We start from the raw sequence: 16,331 nt of genomic DNA on the forward strand, positions 1-16,331 counted from the left end.
AGGCTTGTTTCGACCTAAAGTACCCAAGGTGGGTTCTCACCAGCCACATCCAATGGCTCACAACCACCTGTAACTCCTACTCCAGAGGATCCCACTACGCCCTCTGCTGGTCTCCACAGGCACCTACCCTCATGTGCACACATGGAACTCCCACATACGCACACAATTACAAATTTAAAAATATATTTTTTTGAAACCTACTAAGGAAGGAAGACACCCAAGCTTGTCCTCTGGCCTTTGTACAGACAGACACAATTTACACAAATTGTTACAGAAAGATGGTAGTGAAAAAATAGTCTAAATAATTCCTAAATTAAAAAGTCTAAATAATTCCTAAATTAAAAGTAGAAAGAGAAGGTGGGCGTGGTGGTGCTTACCTGTAATCCCAGCACTTGGGGAGGCTGCGAAGTGAGTCCAGGACAGCCACGGCTACACAGAGAAACCCTGTCTTGAAAAAAAAAAAACAAAAACAGGGCTGGAGAGATGGCTCAGCGGTTAAGAGCACTGGCTGCTCTTCCAGAGGTCATGAGTTCAATTCTCAGCAACCACATAGCGGCTTACAACCATGCCAGGAGAGGGCTTCAGATCTCAGTACAGATGGTTGTAAAGCACGTTGTGGTGGGGGTGGGGGAATTGAACTCAGAACCTCTGGAAGAGCAGCCAGTGCTTCCGTCCTTCTAAGCCCTACAATCAGCTTTTCCGTGTGGGTTCTAGGTGACTGAATTCGGATTCTCATGCTTGCACAGCAAGTACCTTACAGTCTGAGCCATCTTCCCAGCTTAGCTTTATTTTCTTACAGGTGCTTTTCAATGCTTCCCAAATTTTCTCAGGGTGAAATAGTGTCTTGCACTGACCTGGAAACACCCTTCCTGCAGACTATCTTTCATGGCAGCAAAGCAGCTGTGCTATTAGGGTCCAAGGAGAGAAGCAACCAGTAGTCCTACCCAGCTAGACACATGCCGGCAGGGCATGTCAAGGGTGCAGTGGTGGTGTGTGACCTTCTCTTTTTAAAACTGTTTCTCTGTGTAGCTCTGGCTGTCCTGGACTTCCTTTCTAGACCAGGCTGGCCTCAAACTCAGAGATCTGTCTGCCTCTGCCTCCTGGGATTACAGGTGCGCACACCACGCCCGGCTTACCAGGTGCTCTTTAATTGGTCTTAAAAACTCAACAAGAGGGAAACCATGCTTGGTACTGGAAACTTAACTAACCATTCAGGACTAGCGAAGTCATAAATGTTAGAAGAAAACCTACAAGCACTTCTTTATTAAACCAACACAGCTGGGTGGTGGCGGCACAGGCCTTTAATCCAGCTCAAGGGAGGCAGAGGCAGGTGGATTTCTTTGATTTTGAGGCCAGCCTGGTCTATAAATCTTCAGGACAGCCAGGGCTACGTGGAGAAACCCTGTTTTGAAAAACTAAAAGATATGTGTATATAGATTATACACATGTAACAAAACAGTATTAATTGTAATATTAGTAAACAATGTTGTTTTTATGTGAATTGACTAAAATTCTCCAGAATTCCAGCAAATAAACAAACAAAAAGTGTCCAGCATGTAACACATGGCAAACGCGAATTTCATCTCCCCTGCCAATTCCGCCTTTCTCCTGAGAGAACACTTGATACTCTGAAGAATGGGGGAGCAGGAGGCCAAGGGTTCCCAGGTCTCCTCAGGCAGGCATCTACTGGAACTCCACTTATGTGGGTCTGGGGCTACAATTCAGTTCAGTTGACCCCCAATCCAAGGGTAGATTCAGAAGCTCGGCAAAGGCCTAATAGTGGAGCTCAGTGATCCAGCTCTGGCTTTGTGTTTATGAGGCTCTGGGTTTCATTCCCAGCAGCATAATAAAACAGTAATCTTAAAAAGCAAACAAATAACAACCTTAGCAAGGAGCTGGGTTTGGCGGTGCACCCCGTTAACTTCAGCACAATGAGGCAGAGGCGGGCAGACCTTGGAGTTTGAGGCCAGCCTGGTAAGCATAGCCAGCTCCAGCCCAGCCAACGTTACATGGGACCCTGCCTCAAAAACAAAATGCATCAACACAGCAGGGAGACCTGAGGCTGCCCCTCTATCTAGGTGTAACCCTGCCTGGGGGCTGGACTTTCCCACAGAACCCCACTTCTCAGGTGGAAACTCCCCGACATTATACTCCTAAGGAAAGACAAGCAGTACACCCAAGCCTTAGCGTCCACAGAGCCCATCAATTCTGCCTTTTCTCAGACTGAACAGACTGATTGCTCTGTGTTGTGTAGCACTGACAATGGAAGTTGGGGCTTCCCAGCTCTACCAGGAAACATCCTCAACCCTGAGCGCAGGATTTCTCCCTGGCTCTTACTCCCACTTGTACCAACTCAGAACATAAATTGAGGGGAATGACTTTTAGTAAGCCAGTCTGATTCCATGACAGGCTTCAAAATTGGCTTCAGACTGAACAGGAAACTGTAGTCCATGGAAACCAGATACAATAACCTTCCTGAAGACCAGAAAATAACTTAGTAAAGTCCCCAAGCACTTGACCCATCAAAGTAAAGGTCAGTTAGAAATGCTTGGTCTAGCTAGTTAAAATGACACTGTTATGTGGGTACCTGGACACTCCATGAAGTCCTCCAACTACAGAACTAATCCTGAGTTCTCCCATAATCCCTAGATCAGCACCAAGCACAAGGGGAAACCTGTCTTTATAAATTGAGCCCTGCAGCTCACTTCAGGATTGCCATTCTATGGAATGGTAGCCCTGGCATGCTGGAAATTTCTGCAGAATGCCCCTTGCTTTTGCATACTACCTGAGTCTGAGGTCTTCCTTCAGGGATTCCTGGACCTAACAAAATGTTATAACATGCTCCCCAGAGATTTGTGTGCTACAGGCTTGGTGTCTAGTATGCTAGGAGTTAGAATCCTTAAGAAGTGGGGCCTATGCCAGGAATGGTGGCACATGCCTTTAATCCTAGCACATAGGAGGCAGAAATCTCTTTGAGTCTGAGGACATTAGGACTGCATAGTGAGTTCCTATTTAAAAAAAAAAAAGCTGGATGGGAGTGAACCCCAGCACTCGGAGGCAGAGGCAGACAGATCTCTGAGTTCGAGGCCAGCCTGGTCTACAAAGCAAGCCCAGGACAGCCAAGACTACACAGAGAAACCCTGCCGGGGGTGGGAGGATGGTGGATGAAGACATGGCTCAGCAGTTAAAGAAACTTATTTATTGCTCTTGCAAGATGGCCCAGGTTCAGTCCCCACTATCCAGATAGTGGTTCATGACACCCATAAATCTAGTTCCGGGGCATCCAATATCCTCTTCTGACAGCACCAAGCATGCACACAGCGCACACACAGATATGCAGGCATATGAAAAAAAAAAAAAAAACAAATAAATCTAATTTTTTTAAAATAAATCGAAATTTTAAACGTGGAGTCTAACTGAAGGTGCTCGGAGTCCCACCTTCATTAACGTTGGCCTTAAGGAGAGGACTGTTACAGGTGAAGCTACCTCTCGAAGACGGCCCTATGCGTGTGACTGTTTCTACTTTACCGCGCTGTGATGCAGCCAAGTGAGCCCTTGCCGGACACCAGCACCATGAATCAGAAGCCAAATAAATATTTTATCTTTATTAAGTACCAAGCTCTGGTTCTTCTGACTAAGGCCCTAGGCATGGTAACCCGCTTGGCTGAGCCTGTGTTCACCTGTGGGGCAGCTCACACCCGGGAAGTATGGTGACTGTCAGTGTCAGTCCCCACCTCTGGGGTCTCAGAGGAGAAGCTGAGAAGGAACGGCATAGGATGTTTACTTAGGCTCGGTCCCTTGGCACAACCAAACGCATAGAAGTATAAGTTGGGAAACTATAAATCATGCTGCCGTGAAGTGCCTTCCTCTCCTTTGGCTCGGCTCTCTCAGTGGGACCCTTCTCAGCCTCTTGCTTCAAAATCCCAGAGTGTGGAAGGCTGGGGTCACTTCTTGGCAGCTTCTTCCAGGGCTGCCAAATCTGCCGCTTTCTGAGCAGCCAAAAATACGGCTCGCTCCTTCTGGAAAGCTGCCAGTTCTTCTGCAGTGAGGCTATAGGGGGGAGAACGATGGTTAGTGAGAGGTGGGTCCTGACACAGACCCCAGCTGCCCTGTCCCCGTCCCCTCCCTGGGCTTTCCAACTTTCAGACCTCTGCTTATCTCTTTTCTCTGCCTGGAACCACGACCCACACGCTCTACCTTCCTCGACTCTGAGTGCCATCTTAAAGTCCTACTTAACCTGTGGCCTCTATTAGCTGCTGGGATTTACTAGGCCTTCCTTTGAGCCACAAACACTTTAAATGAGGGAGTCACAGACAGGGTGTATGTAGATCTGTTCTATTTCTCTCTGTGCTCCATAAAGTAAGGATTTGAAAAAACATCAAGGTAGGCTGTGTTCTAACCTGAGCCCCTGTGAGGAGCAATTGATGCCAGCCTTGCTGTAGAGTATGACCGTGCCGGCCCCTGTCTCTGCAGTGGTCTGGGCCAAATGCTCTCCTACTTGACAAGTTACCTCAAGAAAACTATCCCTGTGCTCCTCTAAAGCTGACTGGGGTGACTGCTCATCTTAGGATGGAGTCTGAATGTGCAACTGCTCAAAAGATCCTTCCTGACCAGTTCCTCTCAGGCCATATCCCATCTGCCTCTATACAAGACTCCTTGATCCAATAAACTTAGTTAGCTTTAGCCCCTTACCTCTCATTGCTTACACTAATTTTTCCACTTTTTGGAACATTTGCTCTCTTACCCTCCTTTTCCTGGGCTGTTCGATATCACCTCCATCAAAGAGGACTCATTTAAAAAAAAAAAAAAAAAAAAAAAGAGTCCTCAGGAAAAAGGAGGGACTCTGCTCTCATGACATCCACTGATTTTTTTTTTTTTTTTTTTTTTTAACAACACTGACTAAGCCTCTATGTATGGATTGCCTGTACTTTAGGACTGCATAGGTCTCCAGCTTGGCCAAGCACTACTGCTCATTCCTGGGTATATCCAGTGTCCAGGACGATGTCTAGTACAGAAAAAGTGCTTATGAAGAATATTCCAAATGAATAAATGAGGCTTTGGCCATATCCTTCTGCTAGAATTTCAGGTCCTTTGACTTAAAAACTCTACATGTATGAAAATGTCATAATGAAACACAATCTATATAGCCAATATGTTATAAAATATTTTCCCAAAACCTGACTAACTCACTGTAATGGGCCCTCTTAGCTTTACTCCCAAATCAAAAACGTTCTGTGATGGGTGGTGGTAGCCTACACCTTTAATCCCAGCACTCTGAAGGCAGAGAGGCTGGCTAATGTCTGAGTTCAAGGCCAGCCTGGTCCTCAAAGGGAGTACAGGATAGCCAAGGCTACACAGAGAAACCCTGTCTCAAAAACCCAAACAAAACAAAATAGAACTTTTTTGGGTTTCCTCTTCACACCATTCCTCTCAAGATACTCACTCCTTGACCACAGGAGTGCCCATGGAGCGGGCAGAGCCAATGATAGGACAGGCAGATACTCACTCCTTCACCACCCGAATGCCCAGGGAGCGGGCAGAGCCAATGATGGAACGGACAACGGAAGACAGGGGAACATCTTGCAGGGCAAAAGCATCATCCTTAGCTTTGACACAGGCAATCTCATAGATGTGCTTCAAACCCACCAGGCCTGCCACCTCTCTCCCTGGGAAGAAGGAACGAGTGTCATTGCTTTTTTTTTTTTTTTTTTTTTTTTTTCCTGGATACATCAAAATCACAGGGGTCCACTCCAGTCCTTACCTGTTTGCCGGGCTCCCTTCTCAATCCCAGCAGCTGCCTTCAAAAAGTAGGTGACAGTGGGCTGCCCAATCTTGAGCTCAAACGTCCTGTCCGGCTTAGTAGATAAAATACATATATATGAGAATTTGATTTTCTATCTGGTCCAAGAAATTTCTAATGTCCCTTTCCTTCTCCCATCAGCTTCCCTTCCTGTGGTGTCTTTTCACACATCCCACCGTTTTTATCCCTCACCCAGCTCTGCTCTGGAAGCCTCAGTGAGATGAAAGATAAGAACCACAATATGCAGCACCAAGCCAGGTCAGAGATTGTGCTCTAGGCTTCACGGTGTAAATGGGAAAAGCGGAAGGTGGCAACCAAGCTAGGGACAGTGAAGCAACCAGGGTAACCAGCTTCAACACCGAGGAAGAATAGGGGAGAACGAGACTCTACCTTTATAAAAATCTTTGTGGGCAGGGGAATGCCTTCTTTGATGTCCTTTGTCTTCTCGTTGAACTCTTTGCAGAACTGGTTGATAGAGACACCTCGCTTCGAGGAAGGCATATAGAGTTGAGTGTGGGGCATGAAGGTTTTCTACCACCCCGTCTCTTCCCTCCTTCATCTTCATGTCCTCGTGTTCCTATAATTCTTCTACCCCGATTCAATTACAGCTTTGGATGTCAGACGATTTGTCCACAAGATCCCACTTAATCAGCAACTAGCTAAGTGAGCCAGGGAAGCTGAGGTCTAAAGAGGCTACAGAAGGAACACAAGGACCTCAGGCCCGCTGCTGCGAACAGCGGAGACCCGTTTATAAGCGACTTTCCCGGCTCCAGGGCACGTTCCCACCTCCTGCCGTCCACCCTCCCGCGTCTCCCACGCCGGGTTCCAGACACCGCACCTGACCCAGGATAGGACCTAGTGGCGGCCCAGGTACAGCTTGGCCTGCTCGCAAGATGGCCCGGATCACACCGCTGGGCTCGGGCTTCTTGAGGCCTCGAGTGACCCGGCTTAGCTTCGACATGACGTGGGATCCTCAATCTTCACCTCAGAGAGGCAAGAGCTACGCTCTGCGCGCTGCCATTTTGGGTCAGAGGTTAAGGGTCCTCGCGTTAGGCGAGGGTGAGGCCAACAAAGAGCAGCCTTGTTTCAGTCGTACAGCCCTCCAGCTAAAGACGAGTTAATGAATTTTAAATTTTTTTGAACTTTGCGTTCTGATAGTAAGAAGAAAATTCATGTGGTTTCAGTACACACATTCCCTCAGGCGTGCGCACAGGCACTACCTTAAACAGCCAAGTTCGGGACGTGGAGCCTGCGCACAGGATTGTGGGTATGTTCAGCTCCTTATCCCGAGCCTGCTTGCTGCCTGCGCTCTGGGCTGCCATCTGCTGGACAGTGTTATCTTAGCGTTTGAAATGGAGCACGTTTATTCAAAGTAGGAATCCTTTGAGTCTTTTTTTCCTTATGTTTTTTTTTTTTTTTTTTTTTTCTTTTCATGAAAGGCAATATGATTACAAGTATAGACGGGAAACAGACAGCCCGCTGTTCTTGCTGGCTATGAACTTGATCATAGTTAAGAGTTATGGTTAGGTTACCGTTTCTGTTACGTGCTCCATTCTCTGCACAATGGTTATTATTGGTGCCTTTCAGAATTATTGTGACAGCTCAATTACACGTTGCTTTAGAACACTATTTGAACCAAGAAAGCATTTACCGCTCTTTGTTCAAAGGAACAAACCTTCCCAGGGCTTTTGAAATGCAAAAATCCCTGCTCCCCCCATGCCGGCAAACCTGATTTCCCTCCAGCTTATTAGGCATACTTCACTGCTTCCCCGCCCTTCATTTTTTATTGAGAGCAGAAGATTTTGTGTTCTGTGTTTTAGCTCTCTGCATCCTGTTCCATGCCCTCCAGGGCTCCTTGCCATTACTTTTTAGTGGATGGCATTTGAAGCAACAGGTGTTTGAAGCTTTTGTTATCACTCCCTCGGGCAACCCTGTGCACTTCGGAATAGCAATGACTGTGGAAGGGCTCTCTGACTCTCCCTGACCACACCTGGCGGTGAATCTTCATTCACTGCAGGTTGAATGCTCCCTTATTTTCTACAGCAGTCCAGGATGTAAAGTTCTCCGCAAGCTGACCCCGTCACCAGACTAAGACTGCTTTGACTAAGTCAGTGTTTGAGGTCCTTCAGATTCCAGGAGGATTCTCTAGTTTCTTTTTTCGCAGTCTCTCTCCATGTAGCCTATTCTGTAGCCTACCTCTCCGGATTCTACCAGCTTTTCTTCCCTTTTTGAGATTCAATCCCTGTCCCTCGCCCCTTGTGGAGGAAACGCTCTAACCACTTCACCATGTCCCAACCCCATCACCCAATGTTTTTAAAAGTGCTCTTGGGCTGGAACTTCTCCACAACCTGCTGCAAATAAAGTCAATGTCCTTGTGTAGGGACCTAGAGGCCCTGCTTTTATCATCGTGCTCTGTGCCCAGTGAAATCCCTGAGTCAGTGCTGTGGTGCTGGCAGGCGCAGCGGCACGTCTCCCTGAGAGACACCTCTGCCACAGGAGCTGAGTGCTTGGTAGAAAACTGGCCTAGCAGCTTCGGGTCCAACTTCCCTGGCATCCCCCCCTGCATAACTCTGTAAGCTGTGGCAAGAGCAACCTAGGGGTGCCATATCAAAGTGGGGTATCCATCCTACCAGTGAAACCTTAAAGGAAGGTAGACCCCATGTTGACCGGGGTTTGATTTCCAGCACCCAGATTCACAACCCTATGTAACTCCAGTTCCAGAGGCTTAGATCTACTCTTCTGGCTTCTGCAGACACCAGGTACATACATGGTAAACAGACATACAACACACACACACACACACACACACACACACGAGAGAGAGAGAGAGAGAGAGAGCACTTAGTATGATCTCATGGTTTTATTTTTGTTTGAGACAAGGTCTCTCTACGTAGCCCTGGCTGTCCTGGAACTTACTATGTAGACCAGGCTGGCCATGAACTCAGAGATTCATTTGGCTCTGCCTTCACAGTGCTGGGACTAAAGGCCTACACCACTATGCCCAGCTATGGCACACACCTTTTTGTTTTGTTTTGTTTTGCATTTGATTCTTTCTATAAAAACCCCGCTGTAGATGTCACAGTCAGGCTCCCTAGTTCCTTTCTTTGTCCTTGGTCTGACCAGTCTTGGGGTGTTGTGTTCAGTATTCAACAAACCATCCATATCTAACTGAGACCAGAGTCTGAGTGGTTTGTGTGGCTATTTTTAGACTAGAACACAGAGACCCAGCCGCCTCTGTCTTCTAAGTGCTGAGATTAAAGTGTACATAAAACCACATTCAGTTTTGCTATTTTTTTTGTTTGTGTGTTTTAAGACAGAGTTGTAGTGGAAGTTTTGGTTTCTTGAAAAACTCAGTTACATTATGTAAACATGTTTTTGTTTTACTCCTAGGTGTATGGGGCAGCTTTAGTTTGTCCACAGCTGTTAACTATGATTGCCTCATGCTCTGGCAGGGGTGTGATCTTTGCCAGCTGCAGAAAGTTTCAGTTTGAGGACTCTGAGAGGATATAAATACCAGAGCCAGGTAGGCGGGGTGGGCTCTGAGAAAGGAGAAGAGTGCTGTTGCTGTTGTTGTTGCTGCTCCTGCTGCTGCTGTTGTTGTTGCTGCTCCTGCTCCCCCAGCCATGTTGCTGTTTGCTGCTGATGCAGTTTGATGAGAAGAAGTTGGAGCTATCCTGAAAGAAGATTGGACTTGCGCCAAGGAACCCAATGACCCTAACCATCAGGAAATAGCTAAGAGACCTATGCCCCTTTCCCCCACTAACCTTTCTTTCCTACCTACTGTTGGATGTTGGAAGGTGTCAGGATGGATAAGGGTTGGAAGAGAGATAGAGACATAAGGAACCCAAATAAAACGGATTTAAAAATACACACTATACAAAGTCATGCTGCATAGCCCAGGATGGCATGGAACTCACTCTGCGGACCATGGTGGTCTCCAGCTCATGATCCTCCAGCCTCAACTTTTCAAGTGCTAGGATTTGTGCATGCACCACTGTAATGACAATTTATATTTTTGGGGGTGGGCTTTTTCTAATCACTCATTTTAGCTCCCAAATAAATGAGACAGATTCATAGGATTTACTAATAAGCTTTAAGCACCGTAACTAGGCAGATAGCCATTTATAGTAATCCTCCATGCTATCCTCCCAGCCAGGTGCCCCAAGTTGCTTGCTATATCAGTCTTCCCTGGGCTGTTTCTGCCCCATCAGGGCAGTGTTTCTCAACACATCCTTTCTCTGCCTCTTCTTTTCCCCCCCTTTCTCTCGAGGTCTCTACCTGAGATTCCCCAAGACTGGGACAGGAAATACCACCTCCACCTCCGGCTATAGGCCATCCAGCTTTTTTATTAACCAATGAGAAATAATTGGGGAGCAAGGTTTATACAACATTGATCAATGTACTTGACAATGCCCTCATCTGGACTGCAACCAGATCTCGGGGTCCAAAATTCAGCATTTGAATACACAGAGCACCAGACCACTCCCAACACAACACCACACTGTAACCATCGTATCAGGAGGGAAGACATTTTAGGTAGAGACTCTTGTCCTAACAAATTATTGAAATGATGAACTCCAAAGGATTACTATTTCTCCAGGAACCTTATACTAGGAGAAGGGAAAGGCTGATGCCAGCCACAGGAGGAGCTGCCTCTGGTGAGGAGACTCCATGGCGTCCTGACAGGTAATCCAGTCACCTTGCAGGACAGATCCGAGCCTCCGCACTGCGTGTCAGTGATGTGTGGGACTACACCTCGACCAGGCCCACTTAGTTTTGCATAACTCTTGTCCTCCATTTAAACCTCTTGCCAGGACCTGGAGGACAGACCCAACAGTCACTGTTTCTCTCCTCAATGTGGCGACATCAGGTAAGTCTTCCTTCTCTACTTTCTGCTGTTGTTTGTCTCTTTAATTGACATGCTGAGGGCGGAGGACAGAGTCTGGCTTGTTGGGACTGGGACTGCCAGAGCCCAGATCCTAAACTCTCCAGTAACAGTGCCTGCCTGATGCTATGTTATAACACTAATAGCTAATACAGTCAGACAGTGAGGTGAGCTGTTCTCAATGACGTTTGTGTTTGGGCCTCCCTGCGACCTCCTGTGGGGCATCAGACCTGTCATTTACAGAAATTATTAGTACTTTCAGTATAAAAGGGAGATATAAATTATAACATTAATTATCTTCTCTCTTTTTTTCTGAGACAAGGTTTCTCTGTGTAGCCTTGGCTGTCCTCGAACTCGCTCTGTAGACCAGGCTGGCCTCAAACTCCCAGAGATCTGCCTGCCTCTGCCTCCTGAGTGCTGGGATTAAAGGCATGCACTACCACCAGGCCACATTCATCACCTTCTTAAAAAAAGAAATCAGCGAATTTATTAAGGGTCCAGCCATCTACAGTTTTAGACTGGAGAACTCTTCTATTTCTCACAGTTCTGTGGGATATCTGTGGCAACAGCCACAAACAAGAAATAAAGGGGCATGGCTACATAACAACGAAGCACCATCTCTGGGGACTGGAGAGACGGATAGTTTAGCAGTTACGAGCACTTACTCTAGAGGACCAGAGTTCAGTTCCCAGCACCCACAGCAGGCAGATCACAATCATCCGTAACTCCAGCCCCAGGGGATCCAACTCCTCTGGGCCTCTGAGGCACTTGCACTCATGTGCACATATCCACCCACATATGCACACATAATCAAAAATGATAAAAAATATTTTTAAAGCATTACCTACGAAAGCAGGTAGCAAGCTGGATTTGCTTTGTGTGGTGTACTTTCTCAAGTCTGTTCCTCAAGGAAGCATCCTCTTTTCATCCTCTCGACATCTCTTGGGAAACAGCACAGCACAGTACATTTTTATTTTCCCAGTCATTCAGAGTGCAATTGGGTCTTCTTCCTCTTCCCCTTCTTCCTTATCAGTTTATCTATTTTTATGTGTGTGAGCGTTTTGCCTGCATATATGTCTGTGCACCACATTGGACCCCTGGAACTGTAGCTACAGATAGTTGTGAGCCACTATATAGGTGCTGGGAATGGAACCTGGGTCCTCTGTAAGAGCAGCAAATGTTCTTAATCATGAGCCATTTCTCCAGTCCCTCAGCTCAATCTTGAGCCAGCCAGCCTCCTCCTGACTTCCTCATATTTGTGATGACTGGTTTAGAAAATTAAAAAAAAAATGGCTAATAATGTTTATTATCAATGCCTATAATTGTTACGGCAGTTATTATTAACCTGCTACCATATCAATAAAAGACACAGACACCTGTTGTATTGAAATAAGCCTTGTTTCACCTGGGGCTGGGCAGATATCACCCCCTAATCTACCTTGTTACCACTGTAATGGAAATTTTGGTTTCTTTGTAAACTCAGTTATGTTATATAAGTATGTTTTTGTTTTTATCCCAAGTGTGGGGTTTTAGTTGGGCTATAGTTTGTCCACAGCTGTTAATTGTCACGTGTGGGGCGTGATCTTGGCCAGCTGAGGGGTGTGGCCTCCGGCTCGGAGGCTATCAATAAGAGAGCCCAGAAAGAGGAGGTGTGGCATTTGGGGTTGTCCTGAGGCGTGTAACAGTTTAAAGTGACCAGAAACGGACAGTATGGTGGCTTGGAGCAGACAGAAACGCTTCAAGCCATAGAGGCTTGAAGAAGACTGCTGGCTGCGTCAGCTGCTGACGGAGATTAATGTAGTCCTAAAAGAACCCCTCAACCCTACACAGCCAGGAGACGTAAAGGGGCTCTCTCTCCCCAATAGCCTTCTCTCTCCTATGTAGGTTGGAAGGGAGGTTGAGACCTACACCTCTCCACCTGATACCCCATGCCATTGGCTTAAATCATTCGTATTTGTGCTGCTTCCCATCCAATATCCCTGTAAATACTTTCACATGCTTTCCATCTAGGCCACTCTTGTCCGAGTCTTGCAGCTCACATGGTTCTTTACCTAGCCAACTGCAGCTCTCCTTTCTCCTCCACCTGTCTCTCCATCCTCTCCTTTCTTTTCCTGTGACCCTTCTCCCTCGAAGCCCTCGAACTTTGGCCACGCCTACATCAGTCTGCCCTGCCCAGGTGTGTAGGCATTTCTTCAGCCAATCAGGGATAATTTGGAGGCAAAGATTACAAACCTGTCTGCATCCTGTGGGGCACACCTGTGATCCCAGTATTCAGGGAGGCAGAGGCAGGCGGATCTTAGTGAGTTCAAGACCAGCCTGGTCTGCAAAATGAGTCTAGGACTGCCAAGGGTACACAGAGAAACCCTGTCTTGAAAACAAAACAAAGGATTACAAATTTTGCCCTCAGGGGGCAAAATAATTAACAATCAAATACAAAGCACCAGACCATGCCATTACAGATGAACTTGCTGATCTCAGGACGTTTCCCTAGAGTCATAGCACTGGGGTGAGCCAGAGGACCAGAGCTTAGCTCAGGAGCCTCACTGTCTTTCTTCCCTGTGAGAGTCTACAGAAATACTTGTATTTGGCTGTTCTGCTTGTCAAATCCAGATGCCCTGTGCCTCCAACTTCTCAGCTGTGAGTTCCCTATGGGCCTCCTAACCTCTCTCAGTCTTGGCCTTCTGAAACAGATAATTTCCAAGGCTTTCCCATGTCACTACTGCCTTGAAGAGTCCATGGATTAGCTGTGGTGGCCACAGCACAGAGTACGTACGCTGCTGTCCCCCTGCCCCTAGGGATTCCTGATAGAGTGATGACATGAGCAGTAAGGCCAGATTAAAAAGCCCTAGCATAATGCTGGCAACACTATTTTACAAGCAATACAGGGTCAGAGGCAGGGCAGGACAGGTGTCCAACCACAGGGTATCTGCGGTTGGGCGCCTGAAACAATCAGGACACCCAAGATAAGAACCGGGAGTCTTTCCCGCCTTCTCTGAACCGGCTACGTGACTTAGCCCACATCTGCTTTCCCGCCTTCCCTGCTCCAAATACGTAACCTAACTATGGCTTTGTTCAAATCCCCCAATCAGATCCCCGTAACTATGCTTCTCGCTTCTGTAAATGTGCTTCTTGCTCCCAAGCCCTATAAAAACCCGTTACCCCAACCGAGGGGCGCGCAGGTCTTCCGAAAGGCTTTGTCGCCCCGGGTACCCGTGTATCGAAATAAACCTCTTGCGGCTTGCATCCGAAGGCTGGTCTCGCTGATTCTTGGGAAGCGGGGTCTCCCCGTCTAGAGAGGCTCTAGCCAGAGTCTTTCACAGATCTCCTCTGCTCTCTATCCCCAAGTCCATCGGAGGGCCCTGTCTTTTCTGAGCCCACCCTCTGGTTCCAGCACAGCTTGAAAACAGAGACCAGAATATCACTCCTCCCTTGTCTCTCCAGAAACATCCAGCCAGGAGTTTGCTGATGTTGCTTTTTGTTTGTTTGTTGTGATTTTCTTTATTTCTTTAAAAAAGGTTTATTTTATCTTCTGTGCCTGTGTGTGTATATGTGTGTGCATGCAAATGCCCACATATGCCTGAAGAGCAAGAGCGTGTTTCCCGGAGCTGGGAGCTGCCTTATGTGGGCGCTGGGAACTAAAGTGCTAAGCCATGTCTCCAGACCTCCTCTGTTTTGTCTTGAGACCGCATCTCAACCTGTAACCCTGACTGACCTGGGACTCACTAGGTAGACCAGGATGGCTCTGAACTTACAGAAGTCCATTTGCTGATACCTCTTGAATGCTGGAATAAAGTTGATAATGTCAGAGCCCTTGCACTCCCGTACCTGGACTGTGCTAGAATTAGGTATACCTAGATTAGCAACCAGAAGAAAGCATTCTCCTTTGAGTCTTGGCAACCTCTCAGTCCTTTACCGTAGTCTGGTATTAGGTGGTAACAATGGGGAGATCCAGGTGCTGGCTCCACCCTTGTGAAACCTGGAGCAAGCTTCCTTCCCTTTCTGGGCCTCTGTTTCCTCATACGTAAACTGAAGTTCAGTGCGTGGTCATGAGGGCATTCCCTGGAAGACAAGAGTGTTGGAATACAAGAGTAGGACCAACGTCACACTCTAGGCCTTCAGAACTGAAGCCACCTTCCGGGATGGGATTGTGTGGCCTCCTGGATGGTGGCTTCTAAGACGTTCTTGTATGACCAATGAGTATGTTTCTTTGGCTGCTGGGCCTCAGAACAGTTGGCGAAACAGTTGGTATTTTCACCTGTTTTTAGGTAGGGAGTTAGTGGAGTAGGTGTGGGCCATAGAGAGGCTGGGAAGTTGGGAGGAAGATTGCTTTGCTCCCTTTTAGGAACGAGTGGGCAAACTCCCACTCATTCCATGTGGCAGAAGTCACAGGCCACCTCCTCTGTGCAAAGGTCCTAGATTTCCTCTTCAAACTTAGGAGTGTGGCTCAGTTGGCGGAGTATTTGCCTGGCACCTATGAAACACCATGTTTGAGCCCAGGCACTGAATAAACTAGGTGTGGTCATACGCCTGTAATCCCAGCATTTGGAAAGTGGAATCATGAGAATCAGATCATCCTCAGGTTTGAGTTCAAGGTTAGCCTGAACCGAATAGAACCCTGTCTCAAAACAAATGAACAAACTTGGGGATTAACTGGCCACTGGGATATTGTTCCAGACCAAGAGATGCTGAGCAGTAGAGGCTGCATCCGAGCCCCTAGCCTTCCATCACTAGTTTACGGCAACTTTCTAAGTCAGGAGGTCATAGGGCTTGGTGGCCCTTGCTTCTAATTCTAGCTTTTGGGAGGCAGAGGAAAGCAGGTGAGGGGACAGCACAGAACAGTTCCCGCCTCCCAGGACTTAATTTGATCAAATTCAACCCAGAGAGCTAGACATTAAGAAAATATTTGTAAGCCTGTGGCCCAGAGGAACTGAGCATCTAATAGTCTGCTTTCCTTTGAGGCTTTACAAAAGATTGGTGCATGCTGGTGGGAGGGAAGGACCTCGGTGCGTGTTTCCGCTCACGAAAGAGGCCAGAGCCCGCGGAATGTTACACAGAGAGAAGGTGATCGAGCTGAGCTGGAGGACAAGTTTGCATTCAAGATAACCGCAGTGGCTTTCTTCAGCCTCCGTGACACACCTTCCTCTGCTTCCTCTAGTAGTTCACTGCTAGCCTCTAATTAAGTTGTTTCTAATTAATGGGAGGAGGGGTTTTGGAGCATGAGGTGAGAAGTACCCAGTCTGAGGTTGGGGAAAGGAGCTCTGGTTTACTGTGAGAAGGAGGCTCGGGTCTCAGAGAAAACCCAGGAGACCCTGGAATGAGGATGAAGTATCCCGGGCCTGGAATAAAAGAAGGGTCTAAAGGGAGTCCCTCAACCAGCTAGAAGGGGATAGGGAGTCCCTCAGAGGAAATCGCGGGCGGCACTTCATTGGTTCCAGGGGCGGGACCCGGAAAGGGGCGCGGGCTCCTGAAAACCCCTTTTAGCGTCGCTGACTACAAGTAGGCTTAGCCGCAGGAGGCGGAGCCTCAGGGTGAGGCGGGGCCCTCTGGGGGCGGAGCCTGAGGGCGGGGCGTGGGGCAGGGGGTGGAGCGTGGAGGTTTGTGTGCACGTCCCTCCCTCCTCCGGGTTCGGAGCGTCCCCGTGACGAG

The 16,331-nt window shown here is 47.7% G+C and overlaps 1 protein-coding gene across 1 annotated transcript; it reads right to left on the reverse strand.

Moving 5' to 3' along the window:
• Positions 1–3,585: 3,585 nt before the first annotated feature.
• On the reverse strand, positions 3,586–7,016 carry Mrpl11 (mitochondrial ribosomal protein L11). The gene is made up of 5 exons (XM_055610657.1): positions 6,639–7,016; positions 6,191–6,286; positions 5,762–5,855; positions 5,507–5,666; positions 3,586–4,050 (listed from the first exon to the last, which is right to left on the reverse strand). Exons 1-5 carry the CDS (start codon positions 6,759–6,761, stop codon positions 3,945–3,947), a joined length of 579 nt encoding a protein of 192 aa, XP_055466632.1. The 5' UTR covers positions 6,762–7,016; the 3' UTR covers positions 3,586–3,944.
• Positions 7,017–16,331: the final 9,315 nt, after the last annotated feature.

Source organism: Psammomys obesus, unplaced genomic scaffold (assembly GCF_907164565.1).
Source record: "Psammomys obesus unplaced genomic scaffold, mPsaObe1.curated_primary_1811, whole genome shotgun sequence".
NCBI lineage: Eukaryota > Metazoa > Chordata > Mammalia > Rodentia > Muridae > Psammomys > Psammomys obesus.